This window comes from Oncorhynchus nerka, linkage group LG13 (genome assembly GCF_034236695.1).
Source record: "Oncorhynchus nerka isolate Pitt River linkage group LG13, Oner_Uvic_2.0, whole genome shotgun sequence".
In the NCBI taxonomy this organism is placed as follows: domain Eukaryota; kingdom Metazoa; phylum Chordata; class Actinopteri; order Salmoniformes; family Salmonidae; genus Oncorhynchus; species Oncorhynchus nerka.
In genome coordinates this window covers 16,254,313-16,279,044 of record NC_088408.1, presented here as the reverse complement: position 1 = coordinate 16,279,044, position 24,732 = coordinate 16,254,313, and the positions used below count along the sequence as shown (strand labels likewise).

Genomic DNA, 24,732 nt, shown 5'->3' with positions numbered 1-24,732 from the left:
CATTATTCATACTGTTCATGCTGTGAACTTACTGTATGCTGTGAACTTACTCTGAACATTTTCTCCACCTTCGCAATGCTTTTCACAAAAATGGTCCCTAGCTGGTCCCCCACACCGGCTAGCAGAAACCCAAACAGAGGGATGCCGAATATTGCATACAGGATACAGAAAATCTTCCCGCCCTCCGTGCTTGGGGCAATGTTACCGTACCCTGTGTAAGGAACAGAGAAGGAGAAGAGGATGTTTTTCAGATGTGAAAAGCCCTAAACCTTTATATCTTATCAACGGCAGACAAAGTGGGTTTGTGCAATACCAAATCCATCTCCTCTTCCCCATAGACTTATACACACACTGCTATCTACAAAAGGCCAACATGGGCTGTCTGCTAGCTAAGCTTCTGTCCCTTTGTCCACCGCTTGCAGAGTCAGTTTCCACTTGGAATCACAGAAGGGGGTATAGGCTAGACCAACTCTTCTGATTTAATTAGAGACATGCCACTGAAATTAAAGTGAAAGGCCTCCTTCCGCCCCTCCATCAAACTAAAGGCCTCCTTCCGCCCCTCAATCAAACTAAAGGCCTCTTTCCGCCCCTCCATCAAACTAAAGGCCTCCTTCCGCCCCTCCATCAAACTAAAGGCCTCCTTCTGCCCCTCCATCAAACTAAAGGCCTCCTTCTGCCCCTCCATCAAACTAAAGGCCTCCTTCCGCCCTCCATCAAACTAAAGGCCTCCTTCTGCCCCTCCATCAAACTAAAGGCCTCCTTCAGCCCCTCCATCAAACTAAAGGCCTCCTTCCGCCCCTCCATCAAACTAAAGGCCTCCTTCTGCCCCTCCATCAAACTGAAGGCCTCCTTCTGCCCCTCCATCAAACTGAAGGCCTCCTTCCGCCCCTCCATCAAACTAAAGGCCTCCTTCCGCCCCTCCATCAAACTAAAGGCCTCCTTCCGCCCCTCCATCAAACTAAAGGCCTCCTTCCGCCCCTCCATCAAACTAAAGGCCTCCTTCCGCCCCTCCATCAAACTAAAGGCCTCCTTCCGCCCCTCCATCAAACTAAAGGCCTCCTTCCGCCCCTCCATCAAACTGAAGGCCTCCTTCCGCCCTCCATCAAACTGAAGGCCTCCTTCCGCCCCTCCATCAAACTAAAGGCCTCCTTCTGCCCCTCCATCAAACTAAAGGCCTCCTTCTGCCCTTCCATCAAACTGAAGGCCTCCTTCTGCCCCTCCATCAAACTAAAGGCCTCCTTCCGCCCCTCCATCAAACTAAAGGCCTCCTTCCGCCCCTCCATCAAACTAAAGGCCTCCTTCCGCCCCTCCATCAAACTAAAGGCCTCCTTCCGCCCCTCCATCAAACTAAAGGCCTCCTTCCGCCCCTCCATCAAACTAAAGGCCTCCTTCCGCCCCTCAATCAAACTAAAGGCCTCTTTCCGCCCCTCCATCAAACTAAAGGCCTCCTTCCGCCCCTCCATCAAACTAAAGGCCTCCTTCTGCCCCTCCATCAAACTAAAGGCCTCCTTCTGCCCCTCCATCAAACTAAAGGCCTCCTTCCGCCCTCCATCAAACTAAAGGCCTCCTTCTGCCCCTCCATCAAACTAAAGGCCTCCTTCTGCCCCTCCATCAAACTAAAGGCCTCCTTCCGCCCCTCCATCAAACTAAAGGCCTCCTTCTGCCCCTCCATCAAACTGAAGGCCTCCTTCTGCCCTTCCATCAAACTGAAGGCCTCCTTCTGCCCCTCCATCAAACTAAAGGCCTCCTTCCGCCCCTCCATCAAACTAAAGGCCTCCTTCCGCCCCTCCATCAAACTAAAGGCCTCCTTCCGCCCCTCCATCAAACTAAAGGCCTCCTTCCGCCCCTCCATCAAACTAAAGGCCTCCTTCCCCTCCATCAAACTAAAGGCCTCCTTCCATCAAACTAAAGGCCTCCTTCCGCCCCTCCATCAAACTAAAGGCCTCCTTCCGCCCCTCCATCAAACTAAAGGCCTCCTTCCGCCCCTCCATCAAACTAAAGGCCTCCCGCCCTCCATCAAACTAAAGGCCTCCTTCCATCAAACTAAAGGCCTCCTTCCGCCCCTCCATCAAACTAAAGGCTAAAGGCCTCCTTCCGCCCCTCCATCAAACTAAAGGCCTCCTTCCGCCCAAACTCCATCAAACCATCAAAGGCCTCCTTCCGCCCTCCATCAAACTAAAGGCCTCATTCCGCCCCTCCATCAAACTAAAGGCCTCCTTCCCCCTCCATCAAACTAAAGGCCTCCTTCTGCCCCTCCATCAAACTAAAGGCCTCCTTCTGCCCCTCCATCAAACTAAAGGCCTCCATCAAACTAAAGCCCTTCCGCCCCTCCATCAAACTAAAGGCCTCCTTCCCCTCCCCTCCATCAAACTAAAGGCCTCCTTCTGCCCCTCCATCAAACTAAAGGCCTCCTTCTGCCCCTCCATCAAACTAAAGGCCTCCTTCTGCCCCTCCATCAAACTAAAGGCCTCCTTCTGCCCCTCCATCAAACTAAAGGCCTCCTTCTGCCCCTCCATCAAACTAAGGCCCTTCTGCCCCTCCATCAAACTAAAGGCCTCCTTCTGCCCCTCCATCAAACTAAAGGCCTCCTTCTGCCCCTCCATCAAACTAAAGGCCTCCTTCTGCCCCTCCATCAAACTAAAGGCCTCCTTCTGCCCCTCCATCAAACTAAAGGCCTCCTTCTGCCCCTCCATCAAACTAAAGGCCTCCTTCTGCCCCTCCATCAAACTAAAGGCCTCCTTCCGCCCTCCATCAAACTAAAGGCCTCCTTCTGCCCCTCCATCAAACTATCAAACTAAAGGCCTCCTTCTGCCCCTCCATCAAACTAAAGGCCTCCTTCTGCCCCTCCATCAAACTAAAGGCCCCTCCATCAAACTAAAGGCCTCCTTCTGCCCCTCCATCAAACTAAAGGCCTCCTTCTGCCCTCCATCAAACTAAAGGCCTCCTTCTGCCCCTCCATCAAACTAAAGGCCTCCTTCCATCAAACTAAAGGCCTCCTTCTGCCCCTCCATCAAACTAAAGGCCTCCTTCTGCCCCTCCATCAAACTAAAGGCCTCCTTCCGCCCCTCCATCAAACTAAAGGCCTCCTTCCGCCCTTCCATCAAACTAAAGGCCTCCTTCCGCCCCTCCATCAAACTAAAGGCCTCCTTCTGCCCCTCCATCAAACTAAAGGCCTCCTTCTGCCCCTCCATCAAACTAAAGGCCTCCTTCTGCCCCTCCATCAAACTAAAGGCCTCCTTCTGCCCCTCCATCAAACTAAAGGCCTCCTTCCGCCCTTCCATCAAACTGAAGGCCTCCTTCCGCCCCTCCATCAAACTAAAGGCCTCCTTCCGCCCTTCCATCAAACTGAAGGCCTCCTTCTGCCCCTCCATCAAACTAAAGGCCTCCTTCTGCCCCTCCATCAAACTAAAGGCCTCCTTCTGCCCCTCCATCAAACTAAAGGCCTCCTTCCGCCCCTCCATCAAACTAAAGGCCTCCTTCCGCCCCTCCATCAAACTAAAGGCCTCCTTCCGCCCTTCCATCAAACTGAAGGCCTCCTTCCGCCCCTCCATCAAACTAAAGGCCTTCAATGGTTTGGAAGGTTCTGTTGAAGACAATGTTATGATTCCACACCTATAACACAGCGGCAGAGCAACACAGAGACAGTTTCCTGGACCCTGACTACGCCCATTCCATTTTCTGGACAGAAATTAACTTTCAATGCATATTCTCCATTAAGTGTAGTTTTTTATTCCGGGAAGTATACAATCTGGTTCCGGGAAACTGGCCCATACAGTCCAATGTAAATGGCACTACCTCAGGTAAAATGTTAGAATGTTTCATCAACCAATGCACTTGACTTGAATTACACCAACACTGCCTGATAACTACTCCAAACATCCTCATAAATCATTCCTAATCCTGTTGAAAATGAAAAACAAACCAAAAAAGCAGTAGCGAACCACGAATGTGAAACGCTGCACCGGCAAGATAGAACAGCACAAATCGTCCGGCAAGACGAGTGGAGTCTGTGCATATTTGTAAACAACAGCTGGTGCACGAAATCTGAGGAAGTCTCTAGATTTTTCTCGCCTGAAGTAGAGTATATTGTGATAAATTGCAGGCCAAACTACTTGCCTAGAGAGTTTTCAGCTATACTTTTCGTGGCTGTTTATTTACCACAACAGACAGATGCTGGCACTAAGACTGCACGCAGTCAGCTATAAGGAAATAAGCAAACAGGGAACCACTAACCCAGAGGTGGTGCTCCTAGTGGCCAGAGACTATAATGCAGGGAAACAAATCAGTTCTACCAAATTTCTATCAACATGTTAAACGTGCAACCAGAGGGGGAAAAAAATCTAGATCACCTGTACTCCACATACAGAGACGCGTACAAAGCTCTCCCTCACCCTCCATTTTGTAAATCCGACCACAACTCTATCCTCCTGATTCCTGCTTACAAGCAAAAATTACAGCAGGAAGCACCAGTGATTCGGTCTATAAAAAAGTGGTCAGATGAAGCAGATGCTAAACTACAGGACTGTTTTGCTTTCACAGACTGGAACATGTTCTGGGATTCTTCCGATGGCATTGAGGAGTACACCACATCAGTCACTGGCTTTATCAATAAGTGCATCAAGGACGTCGTCCCCACAGTGACTGTACGTACATACTAGAGGTCGACTGATTAATCGGAATGGCCGATTAATTAGGGACAATTTTAAGTTTTCATAACAATCGGTAATCAGTCATGCTACTGTCAGAGTCCGGAGCCTCTACACCTGTTGTATTCGGCGCACGTGACAAATAAACTTTGATTTAATATGAACTATCCAAATAAAGTGTTACCAAGGCTTTTATCTACAGATAACACTTTAGGAAGTTTTCTGCATTGTTTTCAACAGAGCACTTCACTTCCTAACCCACAAGAAAAGTTGAACTTCAAAAAAAGGAACATTGGTCAATGAACAACAGCCTCAGTGTGAATAAGGGGATCCAGAACAAACAGGTTGAATAATGGTCAAGAATAACAGGTAATGTAACTACAGATGTGATTGATCACATAGGCCTCAATGGAAATAAACAGAGCAGGTATGTGTCCAACAAGATGAGCATTTCGCTAAATATGTGTATGCGCCCAATAACATTTGATTTGATGCTATTACCTATGGTTGTGATGACTGTTCCGGCGAAGAAGAAGGCACTGCCCAGGTCCCAGTGACTGGAGTTATAGGATGTGTCTCCTATCGGGCTGACCCCAGCATTCACAGCATCTACAGAGTGCTGGACACACAAACGCAAAATACATTCACCAGTTTAAAAGGAATTAGACAACTTTATGTGGATAAAGATGATGGTATTATGTTCAAAATGGCAGCATTGTTTGGTGGTACAGAGTCTCTTGAGAGTTTCTCTTTCAGTTATCCTACAGCTGTAAAAGCATGTGTTGATTGCTAAACCATAACATAATTTGCATGTTGAATAGCTGAATTCTCAGGGGGGCTTTCGCATAAGGATCTGTCAAACCTTCCCATGTGATTTCCTAAAGGAGCCAGTTGCGTAACATATGACTGCTGTGTAGCTTAGCGCTGACGACGCCTCTGCACGGTGAATCATCAGGACAGTGCCACACACAGAGAGAGAGAGAGGGCACGTGGGGCGGGCGGGGCACATGATGCCCACCATGTCCTGAGCAACCCTCACACTCTGTGCCAGTCTTCCAGTCTACACGTCAGGAAGCCGGCATGCCAGATGGAACATCGGCGTGTTGCGCAACAGGAAGTAGCTCAGGGTGTGAGGGATGGTGGGATAGGTGGAAATGGTTGAAGGCCAAGTAAACAAGAACAGAGCAGGAGACACCATGACAGTCCAGAGGTAGGGGACAGAAAGAGGACAACGGGAGAGGACAGAGGGACCTGATTGTATCTGATCATCACTGACCATGCTGATAGCGGCTTGTGTAATGGAGGTGGATTTTCAAACCATGCTTGAGTGATGACTAACCTTGCCTGAGACCTGAAGAATGTTGTTACCGTAGCTACATCGGGCTAACACAGTATTGTGATGCGCAGGAGACCTGGTTTTGAACTCTGGTTGGTTACACATGCAATCAGCTCGTTTTTCCAAACTGACAGTCTAATCATAGCTTATGTCTGATGAGCAGTTACTGTACATCTGCCCCAGGCTTTGTTTGGATCATCACTATATAATGAAACAAATCTGACTAAGATCTTTGGACACGCTAAACTTTGAAGCACAAAATACCTTTTATTTACTGTGGTAAGACTTTACTATTCATTCAATGCCTCTCCTCTCCCATGTAACAGGTTGTTGCTTTGCACGAGAATGGTTTCTCAATCAACTTATCTAGTAAAATAATGAATACAAAAAAGCCCCAGCCTATTTGAAGTGAAGAGGAAATTCAGCAAGTCTTGGAGGATAAAAATGATTATTTATTGTTAAAGCATTTCAGGTTGCTTTTAAATCAACTTCCACTGTCCTCCAAGAGTTGCTGAATTTCCTGTTCACTTCAGTTTGCTCCTCAATTCATGCACATTGGTTGGAAAGCAAGAATAGCAGCTGTGATCCTTTCCCTGAGCCCCATCCTTTCCACAGATTATGAATGGCATCTAAATGAAACCCCTGCCTGTATCAGAGGACTGGTGAAGACCTGGCACTGGGCAGAGCAGCAGCATGCCTGGATAATGAAAGGTGACTCAGCGTTTCTATCAGAATGGGTTTTGCTTCAGGACACCTTGAATGAGTTCCAAAGAGATCAATGTCATCTCCATTAGAAGCAGCCATCGCCATCAGGGATCTGCACTCTGAAATACAGATACAGGATCTTAATCCTGCACACCAGGAAATGCAAACTTAGTGTATGCAAGGTTTGAAAAAGGTTTCTAAAGTTTGTAATTTCCACTTTAAAAAATGTCAGACTTGATTTGCCCTAACTAAAAATGTATCATCCTCCACAAAAAACTCCATTAATTATAATCCACACAATAATTCACATTTCCTGTTGCTGCAGGCTTATTTTCCTGCAGTGAGAAACTGGTCGATTTAAGATCCTATATCTGTATGCATTTAAAACATAGCGTATGTAGGATCTGATAGGAGTAAAACATGCCTGAAAGATCTGTGTTAAGGCAGAGTGGGTTGTGAGGTCCTTCTTTAGCCTCTGTTCAACCACATGGTCTGCATGGCTTCTGTAACTTCCTATTCATACAGATGTAGGATCTGATAGGAGTAAAACATGCCTGAAAGATCTGTGTTAAGGCAGAGTGGGTTGTGAGGTCCTTCTTTAGCCTCTGTTCAACCACATGGTCTGCATGGCTTCTGTAACTTCCTATTCATACAGATGTAGGATCTGATAAGAGTAAAACATGCCTGAAAGATCTGTGTTAAGGCAGAGTGGGTTGTGAGGCCCTTCTTTGCCCTCTGTTCAACCACATGGTCTGCATGGCTTCTGTAACTTCCTATTCATACAGATGTAGGATCTTCATTTGAGCCAGTTTGCTATAGCAGCAATATAATCATGCAGAAACAGGAAATGTGAATTACTATGTGGATTATAATTCATTAATATTTTTGGTAGGGGTTTAAACATTTTTAATTAGGGCAAATAACACTCATTCTCTCCTAATGTGCTTGCGTAGACATTCTTCTGCTGAACCTTGTATGTTTGTTGAGCTGCCTTCTCAGTTAACAAATGTATGCCACATGCATTTATCTTTTTGTCGAGATGCACAGACACCACATGCAGTAATGTGTGAAACTTGCCAAGATAACTTGGTTATATTGTAACATTTTGTTATTGCCACTTGTGCATTGCAGCAAGAGACTAGTACTAGTCATGAGTTGATATAGGGGGACTAGATTCTGTAGTGGATGTAAGCTCAAAGTCACTCCCTACCCACATAAACAGTGAGAGAAAAAGTGCTGTAGAGATTCCACAGGAGAAGGTTGTCACTGTGTTCGCCACAGAACTGACACAGAGTACAGGGGAGATATATCTCTCCCCCCAGTAGTCTGGCCCAAACCCTGCTCTTCCTGGCCCTGCCATGCGCTGCCTGTTCTGTAGGCTCTACCTCTGGGCTAAGAAACTAGAGAAGCAGCTTGGCACGCGTCCCAACACTGCTTATCATCTGCCCTTTTCTCTGCCAGAGTAATCACCTTTCATGTTGGATTGGAGGAGGATGTTTACGATGCTGTGTGCATAGATGAAGAGCGGTGGGGTGATACCCAACACTATGGCTGTGATTGTAATTAATAAAAGGCACCAGGGTAGGACCTCCGTGGGATGGAGCGACACGCCAGGGTAGGACCTCCGTGGGATGGAGTGACACGCCAGGGTAGGACCTCCGTGGGATGGAGTGACACGCCAGGGTAGGACCTCCGTGGGATGGAGTGGCACGCCAGGGTAGGACCTCCGTGGGATGGAGTGGCACGCCAGGGTAGGACCTCCGTGGGATGGAGTGGCACGCCAGGGTAGGACCTCCGTGGGATGGAGTGACACGCCAGGGTAGGACCTCCGTGGGATGGAATGACACGCCAGGGTAGGACCTCCGTGGGATGGAGTGACACGCCAGGGTAGGACCTCCGTGGGATGGAAGGGATCAAATGACACGCCATACACACCAGCCTGCACCCTGCCTCATGTTTGACAATGCTGGCTTAGTTGTTGACAACAATATGATCTGGCAATATACAGTACCCAAACAATGAGTCCGAATAAAAGGCAACGTAACCCAATGGCTTCAGAAAATATGAAGGTCTAATGATCCTCTAGATTCAGTGTGATGGAAAGACCTAGTCACCAGAGTATTGTGGGTACTGTAGTAAATCAAGCTACACTTGTAACATGATGTGGCACATTACTGGACTTTGAGGGATAAGATTCTGTAATGAGTAATCTGTTCAATCCCAAGCAGCAGTAAACCCCCCAGAGCAGAGACCCGGAGAAACATTTGACATTCTCCCAGCCCACTTCCATACATCATGGGTCCTCCAGAACAATAGCCCCTAATGAATAAATACAAGTAAAACTAAATGCATGCTCTTCAACCGATCGCTACCTACACCTACCCGCCTGTCCAACATCACTACTCTGGATGGCTCTGACTTAGAATACGTGGACAACTACAAATATTTAGGTGTCTGGTTAGACTGTAAACTCTCCTTCCAGACCCATATCAAACATCTCCAATCCAAAGTTAAATCTAGAATTGGCTTCCTATTTCGCAACAAAGCATCCTTCACTCATGCTGCCAAACATACCCTTGTAAAACTGACCATCCTACCAATCCCCGACTTTGGCGATGTCATTTACAAAATAGCCTCCAATACCCTACTCAACAAATTGGATGCAGTCTATCACAGTGCAATCCGTTTTGTCACCAAAGCCCCATATACTACCCACCATTGCGACCTGTACGCTCTCGTTGGCTGGCCCTCGCTTCATACTCGTCGCCAAACCCACTGGCTCCATGCCATCTACAAGACCCTGCTAGGTAAAGTCCCCCCTTATCTCAGCTCGCTGGTCACCATAGCATCTCCCACCTGTAGCACACGCTCCAGCAGGTGTATCTCTCTAGTCACCCCCAAAACCAATTCTTTCTTTGGCCACCTCTCCTTCCAGTTCTCTGCTGCCAATGACTGGAACGAACTACAAAAATCTCTGAAACTGGAAACACTTATCTCCCTCACTAGCTTTAAGCACCAACTGGTAACTGAGGTAACTGAGCTAAACGACTACCGCCCCGTAGCACTCACTTCCGTCATCATGAAGTGCTTTGAGAGACTAGTCAAGGACCATATCACCTCCACCCTACCTGACACCCTAGACCCACTCCAATTTGCTTACCGCCCAAATAGGTCCACAGACGATGCAATCTCAACCACACTGCACACTGCCCTAACCCACCTGGACAAGAGGAATACCTATGTGAGAATGCTGTTCATCGACTACAGCTCGGCATTCAATACCATAGTACCCTCCAAGCTCGTCATCAAGCTCGAGACCCTGGGTCTCGACCCCGCCCTGTGCAACTGGGTACTGGACTTCCTGACGGGCCGCCCACAGGTGGTGAGGGTAGGCAACAACATCTCCTCCCCGCTGATCCTCAACACGGGGGCCCCACAAGGGTGCGTTCTGAGCCCTCTCCTGTACTCCCTGTTCACCCACGACTGCGTGGCCATGCACGCCTCCAACTCAATCATCAAGTTTGCGGACGACACAACAGTGGTAGGCTTGATTACCAACAACGACGAGACGGCCTACAGGGAGGAGGTGAGGGCCCTCGGAGTGTGGTGTCAGGAAAATAACCTCACACTCAACGTCAACAAAACTAAGGAGATGATTGTGGACTTCAGGAAACAGCAGAGGGAACACCCCCTATCCACATCGATGGATCAGTAGTGGAGAGGGTAGCAAGTTTTAAGTTCCTCGGCATACACATCACAGACAAACTGAATTGGTCCACTCACACTGACAGCGTCGTGAAGAAGGCGCAGCAGCGCCTCTTCAACCTCAGGAGGCTGAAGAAATTCGGCTTGTCACCAAAAGCACTCACAAACTTCTACAGATGCACAATCGAGAGCATCCTGGCGGGCTGTATCACCGCCTGGTACGGCAACTGCTCCGCCTCAACCGTAAGGCTCTCCAGAGGGTAGTGAGGTCTGCACAACGCATCACCGGGGGCAAACTACCTGCCCTCCAGGACACCTACACCACCCGATGTTACAGGAAGGCCATAAAGATCATCAAGGACATCAACCACCCGAACCACTGCCTGTTCACCCCGCTATCATCCAGAAGGCGAGGTCAGTACAGGTGCATCAAAGCTGGGACCGAGAGACTGAAAACAGCTTCTATCTCAAGGCCATCAGACTGTTAAACAGCAATCACTAACATTGAGTGGCTGCTGCCAACACACTGTCATTGACACTGACCCAACTCCAGCCACTTTAATAATGGGAATTGATGGGAAATGATGTAAATATATCACTAGCCACTTTAAACAATGCTACCTTATATAATGTTACTTACCCTACATTATTCATCTCATATGCATATGTATATACTGTACTCTAGATCATCGACTGCATTCTTATGTCACTAGCCACTTTAACTATGCCACTTTGTTTACTTTGTCTACATACTCATCTCATATGTATATACTGTACTCGATACCATCTACTGTATGCTGCTCTGTACCATCACTCATTCATATATCCTTATGTACATATTCCTTATCCCCTTACACTGTGTATAAGACAGTAGTTTTGGAATTGTTAGTTAGATTACTTGTTGGTTATCACTGCATTGTCGGAACTAGAAGCACAAGCATTTCGCTACACTCGCATTAACATCTGCTAACCATGTGTATGTGACAAATAAAATTTGATTTGATTTGAACTGTCAGAGCATCTTACAGATTACTGCACCTGTACATAGCCCACCTATAATTTATCCCAAACAACTACCTCTTTCCCAACTGTATTTAATTTATTTATTTATTTTGCTCCTTTGCACCCCATTATTTTTATTTCTACTTTGCACATTCTTCCATTGCAAAACTACCATTCCAGTGTTTTACTTGCTATATTGTATTTACTTTGCCACCATGGCCTTTTTTGCCTTTACCTCCCTTCTCACCTCATTTGCTCACATTGTATATAGACTTGTTTATACTGTATTATTGACTGTATGTTTGTTTTACTCCATGTGTAACTCTGTGTCGTTGTATCTGTCGAACTGCTTTGCTTTATCTTGGCCAGGTCGCAATTGTAAATGAGAACTTGTTCTCAACTTGCCTACCTGGTTCAATAAAGGTGAAATAAAAAAATAAATCATTCATTCCACAGCAGATGCTTGTAAGACTTGGGGCATAATTTAACCTCCCTGGGCTGAAAAGTTAGGCAACTATCTATGCATATATTAGAGGGGACACTGTTGCTTTTACCAACGAAGAACATGCCTGAAGACACTTTTTAAACGTTAAGCATTCCAAAGATGATGGTTCAATTTGAAATCCCATTTGAGCTTTTAGATGACAAAATACCTTGCATGCTGCCGCATACGAGTCACAAAAATCCACTCAGGAAACAAAGTACATCTATACCTAACACTCCTATGTCAACTAATATCAGTGTAGAAATGTAAAAATATACACTACTGGTCAAAAGTTTTAGAACACCTAGTCATTCGAGGTTTTTTCCATTTTTTTAAAACTATTTTCTACATTGTAGAATAATAGTGAAGACATCAAAACTATGAAATAACATCGTAAAACATAATGTAGTAACCAAAAAAAGTGTTAAACAAATCTAAATATATTTTATATTTGAGATTCTTCAAATAGCTATCCCTTTGCACTCTTGACATTCTCTCAACCAGCTTCACATGAAATGCTTTTCCAACAGTCTTGTTGGCTGCTTTTCCTTCTCTGTGTGGTCCGACTCAACCCAAACCATCTCAATTGGAGACCAGGTCATCTGATGCAGCACTCAATCATTCTCATTCTTGGTCAAATAGCCCTTACAAAGACTGGAGGTGTGTTGGGTCATTGTCCTGTGGAAAAACAAATGATAGTCCCACTAAGCCAAAACAAGATGAGATGGCATATCGCTGCAGAATGCTGTGGTAGCCATGCTGGTTAAGTGTGCCTTGAATTCTAAATAAATCACAGACAGTGTCACCAGTAAAGCACCCCACACCATCTCCTCCATGCCTTACAGTGGGAAATGCACATGTGGAGATCATCTGTTAACCCACACTGAGTCTCATAAAGACATGGCGGTTGGAACCAAGAATCTCCAATTCGGACTCCAGACCAAAAGGAAAGATTTCCACAGGTCTAATGTCCATTGCTCGTGTTCCTTGGTCCAAGAAAGTCTCATCTTCTTATTGGTGTCCTTTAGTAGTGGTTTCTTTGCAGTAATCAAATCATGAAGGCCTGATTCACACAGTCTCCTCTGAACAGTTGATGTTGAGATGTGTCTCTTACTTAAACTCTGTGAAGCATTTATTTGGGCTGCAATTTCTGAGGCTGGTAACTCTAATGAACTTGTCCTCTGCAGCAGAGGTAAATCTGGATCTTCCATTCCTGTGGCGAACTCATGAGAGCCAGTTTCATCATAGCACTTGATGGTTTTTGCGACTGCACTTGAAGAATCTTTTAAAGTTCTTGAAATGTTCCGTATTGACTGACCTTCATGTCTTAATGTGATGGACTGTCGTTTCTCTTTGATTATTTGAGCTGTTATGTAGCCATAATATTTTACCAAATAGGGCTATCTTCTGTATAACACCCATACCTTGACACAACACAACTGATTGGCTCAAACGCATTAAGGGGGAAATACATTCAACAAATTAACTTAAGGCGGCACACCTGTTAATTGAAATGCATTCCAGGTGACTACCTCATGAAGCTGGTTGAGAGAATGCCAAGAGTGTGCAAAGCTGTCATCAAGGCAAAGGATAGCTATTTGAAGAATATAAAAACTGTTTTTTTATTGATTTAACACTTGTTTTACTACATGATTCCATGTGTTATGTCATAGTTTTGATGTCTTCACTATTATTCTACAATGTAGGAAATAGTCAAAATAAAGAAAAACTATTTTGACCGGTAGTGTATATTTTTAAGGGACAACGTATTTTGGGTTGCAGATGCTCTATATACACTGAAACATGTCAATTAGTGCTGAGTTGCCGGTTTAAACTCTGCAGTAAAATATCCATTCTGCATTCTAAGCAATACAGGGCCAGAGCATGCAGTGAGGCATGGCAACTGCGTTGGCATCCCTCCATCCCCTAGCACCATTTTCCAGAGAGGAACTCATCCGAAATGTGACAGCCCTCTGCTTTAGCCCGTTTCCCTACTGAGTTCTACTGTAACTAAGATAAACATCCACCTCATTTCACAGTTAAACAGTTCAAACAAAAACAATTACAAACGCTCTCACTTCCATTCATTGAACAAACCCCAGATCCTTGAGTAATAGCGAGCGAAGAGTATCCAAGTCATTAATGATTACAGTTCACACTGGCATCTTTGTGATTCACTGTGTATCAGTGAACCGGCCAGGATAAACTCCTCTTGGACTCTCTACCTGGCAATTTGTTTCCCTACACCAGTGGCACTATGGCCTGCATTGTCCTGCATTATCCTGTCCTGCATTATCCTGTCCTGCATTATCCTGTCCTGCATTATCCAGTGTTTCACAGCTGAGGGGTCAATATCTGGCTGATTCAAACACTGTTTTACGAGGATCTGGAAGCGTTCAGCCCTGAAAACCCTGCTGGCGCTTGCAGAAGTGAGAGCGCTGCAGTATAAGTCAAATAAAGCTCTGTTTATTAGGCTTCTCCTCACCAGATTCACTTCTTCACGGTTTTCATTTTCCAGGAGGAGAAACGTTGGATTGAAGAAGCTGTTGTTTTCTGGAAGCTGTCGTGAGCTGGGTCCGAGAGGTTTGTCTCAATGTCCTGTGGACCTTTGTAGCTCAGTTAGTAGGGCATGGTGCTTGTAATGCCAGAATAGCGGGTTTGATTCCCGGGACCACCCATACGTATGCACGCGTGACAGTAAGTTGATTTGGATAAAAGTGTTTGCTAAATGGCTTATATTATTATATGATTCTATCAACTAAAAGGGAGTAGGACTCTAAGAACAGGCAGGCATAGCCTTCCAAGTCAAATGGATCAAGATGAATCTAAAAGAGGAAATCTATAGAATGACTTAATGTAAATAGCATACAATTGCATGATAGGGGTATCTGCCAACTTTCTTATTAGCTGTAGATAGACCTGATGAAAGAAAGGGAAGTCAGTATTGCTAATGAGTTACATAATGTATTCCTGGTTGTATGGACATCTATCATAGCTATCCTATGATACAGATTAAATAATGCCACACATCTGTGACGGACCGAGATTCGAACCTGAGTCTACAGTGCGCCACAAGACTGTGTTAGCCTGCTAAACTAAAGCTTAGGCATTAGCTTGGGGAACTAACACAGATCTTTAGGATTCAGACTTACAATTCTTATCAATCATGCATGGTTCAGTGAACCACCGCCATTACACATCCACCTAGATGTAGGAATTGTCAGATTGTCATTCTGATCACTATTCTACCACTTCTCCTCAGTCGTGTCTCTGAGCAGTTATTATGCCAACCACGTTCCCATTGAGGCACTAAAATAACGAGTGTCATTAGGCATCACAGTGAGGAGAGTTTGGTGGTGGCAGCCAAGGTCTGAATTACTCCACATGCTGGCACGCAGGCTTCTGGGCATATTGGCCAAAATAGCACACATACGGCATTTATCAATCATAATGCAGTCACGCCCACAGTATGGTGGTCAGTGGTCGCTTTGAATTCAGTGTGACACAGCTAGACTCTATAGTTATGTTATTACACTAGCCTGTTTAGTGTGGTTCCCATCTTATTCCAGGATGGCTGGCGGTGTTTAGTGTATAGTGTTTGTGTGGGGCTTGGCTAGCATTGGATCAATACAGAGTTCAGGTTTCAGGAGACCTGAGTCCCCACTAGGGACCCCAGACAACTGGAGACAGGAGAGCTCCAGTATCGACTGCAGACTGGCCTAGTGGCTGCTGCGGTCTTTCCTTACCTTGATGAGCGCCTCCAGCTCCGTCGGTGACACACAGGGGTGTTTCTGTAGGAACGCTGCCTTCTCCGCAGTGATGGTCACCTTCTGGTTGCTCTCGAAGGGCTGCTCCAGGGCCCGGAACACCAGACCTCCCCCGACCAGATAGGCCACCACAACCACAAACACCGCCACCACCGTCTTCCACTTCATGACGGTGAACAGGGGCGATCCGTCCTCACCCACCGCCTCCATGCTGGCCACCATGCTGGCGGGCCTTGACGGAGAGAGTCGGGGAACAGTGCAGCCCATGGGGTTCTGCATGGTGGCCACACTGGCCTGCACCAGGCTGGAACTCATCATGCCTGGCTGGACCTTCTTTTGGGGGAACAGATTGGTCTGGGCTGCCACTGCAGAGAATAAAATGATGAAACACTATTGTTAGGAGCTGCACTATGGGTAAAGTTCAATTTGTAATCACACCCTGGACAATCCAAAAATCTATGAAAGGAAGGGGTGGAATACACTACCGTATGCATGTCAGGAATAGGTGAATAACCTTGTAAGAATACCATATGGAACTGGGCTTGATATCCTGGGCAGTTTGGGCTTCAGTCTATCAGTCCCAGGAGTATGACAATGAAACAGTAGTGGAGTGTGTCTTGATGCTTGAGGTTTTGAGATGGTAGAGAGAGCGAGAGAGACAGAGAGACAGAGAGCGAATCTCAAAGTGTTCTGTGGGCTTTCAGAAAACCCATTACGGTTAAAAGCAGGCATCTCAGAGCGCTATTTCAGCCAGTGGATTCACAGGATCTGGACTGGCATGGCTCGTAGCCTCAAGCAGGCTGAGAATGCTATGTTATTATGGATTAAAAAGTGAGCCTTCTATATGAAAAAATTATGGGTTGGTAGATGTCCTAATGCTGTACTGTCTGAATAATATTTGAAAAGAAAACCGGGGGTTAATTTTCTGTTGGTCCCCTTGTGATATGGATTTGTAGTTATAAACATTCACAATTCATAGCCAAATCATTGAAATGTTTTTTCCAGCTGCATTGCTTCATTTCATGAGCCTCATCGTCATACCTTCAAGATGCTCGTTGTCATCATCACATTATGTAAGATTATGCTTGAAAGTCGTCACAGTTCTGGCACATCTCATGGGTACACACTATACAAAGAAGCCTTGATTTTGGTGATGAAAACCAATGGAATTAGTGCTGGTGATTTATGTAACCATTTAATAATGTCACTGTAAGGAAAAACATTCACTACAGTGGTCTTGCAGGTTCAATGAATTTTGATGAGCAACGCTAAACTCTGCCTGCCACAAAAAGGAGAATAATTGTATGTGCAACACTTGGCTGCATGTAGCCCATAAATCACGGCTGACATTTCTCCCAGAAGGTCATACTGATGATAACAGCTAGACAGGTAAATCACTTGCTACACTGGTGGTTGGAGAGGCGGCTGGGTAAACACGTGACCGTGCACGAGAAGAGGGCAGCCGCATGGACGTGCCATACATGCAAGATTGGCGGGAACTATCCATGCAGAGCTCGAGCTCCGATGAGGTCATGTGTTTTTATCCCATCTCTCAATGGAGCCCTATACTGCAGCAACTGTAACACACCAAGGTGTCTTTAATGGCATTATATTAGCCATTTAGCCTTCACCTCAACTGACTAGAGTGTGGCCATTGTCAGTTCCCCTCAAATAGAACAAACAAGGGCATAGACCTTGGTGAGTGACTAAATTATGTTCACATATATTTATACATAAAAGGCCAATAGGAAACATGGTTTGCTCTTCCGACTGGGCACAAACTGGTTGAATCAACGTTGTTTCAATGTAATTTGTCAACATATTGTGACGTGGAATCTACATGGAAAATACATTGGATTTGAAAAAAGTCATCAACGTAAACTGTTTTTGAAGGGTGAAATTTCAACATAGAATTATGTCATCATGGTAACCAATGTCCAACATATTTTACACAAGGTTTGGCTATGTTGAATTTTTACCTTTGAAACGATGTCAGATCTGCAACGTTATATCCACCATCAGAAAAAAAGAGAACACGACAGCACCTCCTACTGGAGAGTTGATTTACCTACAACAATCCATTTGGACTCCCATCCAGGATTTTAACCAAGCCCAGCCATCCTTAGCTTGGATATTGTTCATTGACAATTACCAATGTCCAAGCGTGAGAATGATGATTGAGAGGTCTCCTAATTAGGGTTGGGATCATTCTGAGGAAACGTTCACATGGTATGTTTAAAAGCAATAATTGATTATATTTCTCTGTTCGCTTTTGTATATAATCTAGATCATGCATTCTATTGTACTGGGTACTGATTCATCGATTTTCTGATGTGTTTTCTTGCTTGATCATGTGACATGTGCAATTATCCTTGAAATAGAAGCCAGGTGTGTGTGCCGACCACAGAAGGTTGGTGGTACCTTATTTGGAGAGGACGGGCTCGTGGTAATGGCTGGAGCGGAAATAAGTGGAATGGTATCAAATACATCAAACAGATGGTTTCCATGTGTTTGATGCCATTCCATTCGCCTTCATTACGGCCATTATTATGAGCCATCTTCCCCTCAGTAGCCTCCTGTGGTGCCAAGATTTATACTGAGGCCGAAATGTTAGTGCGTAAGTTGAAAACAAAACAATGATTTTTTTGGGGCACCCTGATGTCTTAGTAAAGATATTTATTTTGCACTCAAGACTCAGTTTTGGATTTATATTTTTTTTGACAGTGTGCAGGTCTCCATCTCTTCCACTATTCTTATTTTGACACCTACACACCTGGAACAGACACTATTCAGTAGTAAGGTCCTTTAAAAAAAGATCAGACGACCTCTGTCATTTTGGGGTTGGGATCAGAGCCATAGCCAATATGTGGCTCCGGGTGGGATGAAACAGGGCCTACTCTATGGGGTGGAGGGGCCAGGCATATAATTAGAAAATAACTGAGGACCATCATGTCGAGACCAATGCCAAGCTCACTGAGCAACCTGCTAGCAGAGGTGGAGGAACCTAGAACATTTTCAACGTGTGTTGCTCCCTGGACACTTTCTTCAGGAAACCCACAGTGGCTGCACAGTACACTGGGGAAAAACTGAAAATAATTATTGATCAGAGATGGACTGGCCATCTTTCCACGGTGTCAGTCATTCTGATATTAAGTGAACATCACAGAGATGATCAGTGAAATCAAATCTACTCGTGCATATGGCACAGATGTAAACCAAGCTTTAAGTTTATTGCTCCTCGACCCTTCTAACAAGTTACTGCAGTCAGAAGCTACGGATCTGCACACCGGTGTCAAACTTTTCCGCAGTTCATATGGGTGTGTTGAAAAACTGCAATGTGGTGCTGGATTCGAAAAGCTCAGCGAGGCATGCCAGTAAGGCACGAGCACACCAGATCCAAGAAAATGACGGAGAATCATGACTAAAACTCTGTAGGAATACGGAGTTGAAAGCAAAGTGGGTAAGCATGATGATGGAAGCGAGAGGAAGTGTAAATGTGCTGTGCTGGGGGATATGTCATTACGATTTAGCGAAGGAAATAGTCAATGTCGACTGTGCTGTTGGCACTGAAATATGGATTAACATTTGGGGCATCTACAGTAATGTGTGAAAATTCCAACTCCACTAGGGCTGAGAGGTATACCGGTATTGATGCATGGGCTGGTTTGGGTTTTTTCTTTACCTTCTATTACAGTATTTGAACATTTGGTTTGTTAAATGTGATACGCAGTGTGTAACGTCCACTTGTATAGTTTCTCTCTCTCTCCATGCCACTTTCCACACAGACCTAGCCCCAGCTCCTGTCACTCAAGGAGCGCTTTTGTTTTTCCTCGACCCCAACACTTGCGTCCAATCTGCACGGTCAATGCAGCATATGCAACAATGTTGATGACAACGATGCAGTTGACACTTTGCTTCTTAATATAAATCTACTAGCATTCTATAATTACACTATTAGCTTGTGTTTCTTACATCTGCAAACCGCTAGTGTGTCTGTTCTTAGCAAGACGTTCCTAAATCTTGTTAGCCGCTTACGCTAATCGCTAGCTAGCTAATAAATGTACTGAGTAAGAGCAAGCGTAATTAGCTATACAGCCTGATAATACCAGTGATGGTGTAGACCTAAATCAGCATGTTTGTGCAACAGTACCTTCTAAATTAGAGGTAAACGCAAAGCAAGAATATGTTAGCTACATGAAGTAACTAAGAGAAAACATTCAATGTGGCCAAAGATTATAGGATCCCGTAGGAAACACCTATCAACACTTTAGTTCCTACCCTGTCACAATAACTCCTCCCTGGCATCTTCATTCGTTGTCATGTCAAACACTGTATTAAAAGTGCCCACTATTATACACTGCTCAAAAAAATAAAGGGAACACTAAAATAACACATCCTAGATCTGAATGAATGAAATATTCTTATGAAATACTTTTTTCTTTACGTAGTTGAATGTGCTGACAACAAAATCACACAATAATTATCAATGGAAATCAAATGTATCAACCCATGGAGGTCTGGATTTGGAATCACACTCAAAATTAAAGTGGAAAACCACACAACAGGCTGATCCAACTTTGATGCAATGTCCTTAAAACATGTCAAAATGAGGCTCAGTAGTGTGTGTGGCCTCCACGTGCCTGTATGACCTCCCTACAACGCCTGGGCATGCTCCTGATGAGGTGGCGGATGGTCTCCTGAGGGATCTCCTCCCAGACTTGGACTAAAGCATCCACCAACTCCTGGACAGTCTGTGGCGTTGGTGGATGGAGCGAGACATGATGTCCCAGATGTGCTCAATTGGATTCAGGTCTGGGGGACGGGCGGGCCAGTCCATAGCATCAATGCCTTCCTCTTGCAGGAACTGCTGACACACTCCAGCCACATGAGGTCTAGCATCGTCTTGCATTAGGAGGAACCCAGGGCCAACCACACCAGCATATGGTCTCACAAGGGGTCAGAGGATCTAATCTCGGTACCTAATGGAAGTCAGGCTACCTCTGGCGAGCACATGGAGGGCTGTGCGGCCCCCCAAAGAAATGCCACCCCACACCATAACTGACCCACCGCCAAACCGGTCATGGAGGATGTTGCAGGCAGCAGAACTTTCTCCGCGGCGTCTCCAGACTGTCACGTCTGTCACATGTACTCAGTGTGAACCTGCTTTCATCTGTGAAGAGCACAGGGCGCCAGTGGCAAATTTGCCAATCTTGGTGTTCTCTGGCAAATGCCAAACGTCCTGCACGGTGTTAGGCTTTAAGCACAACCCCCACCTGTGGACGTCGGGCCCTCATACCACCCTCATGGATTCTGTTTCTGACCGTTTGAGTAGACACATGCACATTTGTGGCCTGCTGGAGGTCATTTTGCAGGGCTCTGGCAGTGCTCCTCCTTGCACAAAGGCGGAGGTAGCAGTCCTGCTGCTGGGTTGTTGCCCTCCTACGGCCTCCTCCACGTCTCATGTACTGGCCTGTCTCCTGGTAGCGCCTCCATGCTCTGGACACTACGCTGACAGACACAACAAACCTTCTTGCCACTGCTCGCATTGATGTCTCATCCTGGATGAGCTGCACTACCTGAGCCACTTGTGTGGGTTGTAAACTCAGTCTCATGCCACCACTAGAGTGAAAGCACCGCCAGCATTCAAAAGTGACCAAAACATCAGCCAGTGAGCATAGGAACTGAGAAGTGGTCTGTGGTCCCCACCTGCAGAACCACTCCTTTATTGGAGGTGTCTTGCTAAATGCCTATAATTTCCACCTGTTGTCTATTCCATTTGCACAACAGCATGTGAAATTTATTGTCAATCAGTGTTGCTTCCTAAGTGGACAGTTTGATTTCACAGAAGTGTGATTGACTTGGAGTTACATTGTGTTGTTTAAGTGTTCCCTTTATTTTTTGAGCAGTGTATAATTAGAATAGACATTCTATTTCCATGATTCCAACAGTTAACCCAAGTGTTTTGCTCTAAATCGCAAGTCAAATTGCAACATTTGGTTAAAAATAAGGCCCAGATTGCTTGCCCATATTGTGCAGCACTACGTGGCAGTGTGGAAATGATCTCAAATGCAGAAATGTATTAAAATTATGACTTTTGGAGGGTTGAAGTACAATTGAACAGTATAAAACAATCAGAATGCAGAAAGACCCATTGAAATCACTTAGAATGTATGTGTTGCAACCCTAGGGTAATGCACTACTCAAAAACATAAAATATTTAAAAACATAAAGTACCGTCAAATCTGCCAAATCTGCCATTTTTTTTTTAAATATCATGATATAATATTTGGGCCATATCACCCAGTCCTATTCTACACTATGAAGAATGTATTCAGTGAACACAGACACAGCATGTTACATCAATGAAAAGCTCAGCTTGTCCAGCTAGCATTTGAGAGTAATCTGACAAGTACATTTCACCAGGAAGGAGAATAGAATCAGAAACTTCAAAACATTATCGAGTAGGCTGCAAATCTTCTACATGGTAAGTGACAACATTTATGGCCCATGCCAGAATTATTCATTCCAATTTTTTTATGTAATGTTTAGTTACGTTAGTCCTATGCTTTTTACTTCAATGCACACTAGATTTATCCATGATTCTTCATGTCCAATTGATGATGCTGTTATAATGAGCACATCTTGGGCTACCAGTCTTCATGGGGCTTCTCTTCAAAATGGCATGCATTCTTATGTACAAAATTACAGTTGTGTATGTGGCAGCATTTCAGATAGGCCCACATTTTTATGTCGCAGTACTATATGACCAATACAATGTGTAGCCTACTAAAATAAATTGTGAAAATGTTCAATCGGTTATCATTCATTTGCATTACAGAGTCGTTATGTGATAGGCTACTGTAAAACTGATGTCAATACCATGAAAACAACACAGACCATTTTTTTTGCCCCCCTCCCTGCTCTCTTGCTATGTGCGGTTTGGCTTTACTATCCTTGTGGGTACCAGAAGTCAGAAAAGGACGATTTGGACAAGCGGGGACATTTTGACGGTCCCCACTTGGAAAAGGGCCATTTTAGGCTTAGGGGTTAGGTTTAGAGGGTTCGGGTTACAATTAGGGGTAGGGTTAGGTTGATGGTCAGAATTTAAGGGGGAGGGTTTTGAATGGTAATACATTTAGTGGTCCTCACAAGGATAGTACAACAAACGTGTGTGTTGCTCTCTGAATGGGAATTTACTTTCATTTGTGGCAGATTTAAAGTGGCTACTGTCATGTTGGGCATTTAACATTAGATATGGATATAGAATAATGAGTAGGTTTGAATTGGTTAGTTTATCTGAAACTCTCCCACAGAAAATAATGCGCACCTGGAGTGCAGCTTGGCTTACCTTAGGTTACGTTCATTGCGTAGTGAAACAAATTCGACAGAAATTAAGCTATGAAGCCTGTAAGAATCTTTCATAAGTTAGTGGTGCTCATCGTGTCGAGCTGTTCTGTGCTTGTTGGTAGGCGCAAATTGTGTGTTGGCCTATGGCAGCTAAGGCTGCATTTCGGATAAATGTGTGTCTTAATGGGGCGCATATATTTCGTGCGTTATTATATAAAACGGTTGTTGATGTGTATGGCTACATTTCAAATACATTTTTGTACATTCGAACAGCAGTAGGAACACTACCTTGTTTTATTAGGACTAAAGCAATACTTGCTGATTAAAATGCCCCCTCAGGCATGTCATCCTGGTGCCAGGCCTAGATGAAATGTAATCATAATGAGTAACACAATTGTGGTAGGCTATGCGCCATTCCTCGTTGGATAGTGGTCATGCAACACATGCTCCTCCTGTACACATTCACTGCTGTCAAAAATTGAAGTATGTCAATAACAGCAGTTTTATGGTTATCAATACAGTTAAAGTTTAACCTATAGTCCAATTATATAAAGGTTAGGCTATTTCAAGTATGTTTAATTAAACAAATAGCCTATAGTAGACTTAGGGTAATCTTGGATGCTTTAAACTCAATCGTTCTGCTTGTATTGATTACCAACAAACGTTCCAATACAAACCTGGCGAAGGGTTGGAGTGCCCGGGTTTTCTTGGGTTCTCTGTGGGAAATTTCATCTTGATTTTCGGTTTGCCACAATGGACCGACCCCTTGGCGAAAACAACTGACTGGAAACAACAACTAAAAAACCTTGTCTTTATGTGAAATCTTTCAACGCCCTTTCTATTGAATCCTTTGTTTTTAACCGAGAGAGAATGGAGAACGGTAGAGAGTAAAAACACATCATCCGTGTATTATTTTGCTCGTCAGTGGGAACGAGGTGTACACCCGGGTAAAAAGCTCATTACAAGCTCCACTCTCCCCGCAGCAGCCTCTACTCTAGGTACACCAGCGCGGCTCTCACTCCATATTGCTCGTTGCACCACATTCCACGCCAGTCCTTTTGTATTGTAAACAACTATAACACGTAGGAAGAGACCGGGCTCCTACAGCGTTGACGAACTTCACGATTACATGTTCAAGAATTGCTGTCTCTACCGCTATAACAAATGTAGACTGTTCAGAAAAGGACTAAGCTAATTGGGTGATGGCGCGTGCGTCTCTCTCCCGCTCTTTTTAATGCTAGTGCGCCAAGAGGTGTTCTTACGGCAGCACTCCAACCCCGGGAGGCATATGCCATCCAAGTTCAACATGGATAAGTCAGGTTTGCTAGCATTTTAGATGGGCAAGGCATTGATTATTAAAACAGCTTGTGTTGTTAGCCAACCTTTAAAAAAAACGAAGCTTGAATAGGCTGTGTAGAGCATGGCGCTCACGGACAAAAGCTCCCCTTATGAATGAGGTTGAATGCGGCAGCCCCCAGGTATTGAATATACCAGGTGGTGGTAGCAGATAGTGGATACAGTGGTCCCTGCGGCAAAGCTTTATCATAACTCCCTGTGTTTCTGTACACATCATTACAGTATCCAAACATGCAGAAGAAATCAATCACCAATGGGTATCTCTGCCCACTTCTTCCACTTCTTATTTTGAGTTGTTACATAAATATTTTTGGCGTAGAATTTACAGTATTTTTGGGTCAGACAAAGCATTGGCATGAGTCATATTTCCATGGTGCAAAGATT

General features: G+C 44.9%; 1 protein-coding gene across 1 annotated transcript in view; it reads right to left on the bottom strand.

Moving 5' to 3' along the window:
* The window catches only part of LOC115139168 (potassium channel subfamily K member 10-like), a 29,117-nt gene extending 4,782 nt beyond the window's left edge, over positions 1-24,335 (bottom strand). Inside the window, exons 1-4 of the mRNA XM_029676301.2 lie at positions 23,670-24,335; positions 15,625-16,010; positions 5,148-5,265; positions 51-211 (exon numbers count right to left, since the gene is read on the bottom strand). Of these exons, the coding sequence (XP_029532161.1) occupies positions 51-211; positions 5,148-5,265; positions 15,625-16,010; positions 23,670-23,724 (720 nt within the window). The 5' untranslated portion in view covers positions 23,725-24,335. The remainder of the gene's footprint in view (positions 1-50; positions 212-5,147; positions 5,266-15,624; positions 16,011-23,669) is intronic.
* Positions 24,336-24,732: the final 397 nt, after the last annotated feature.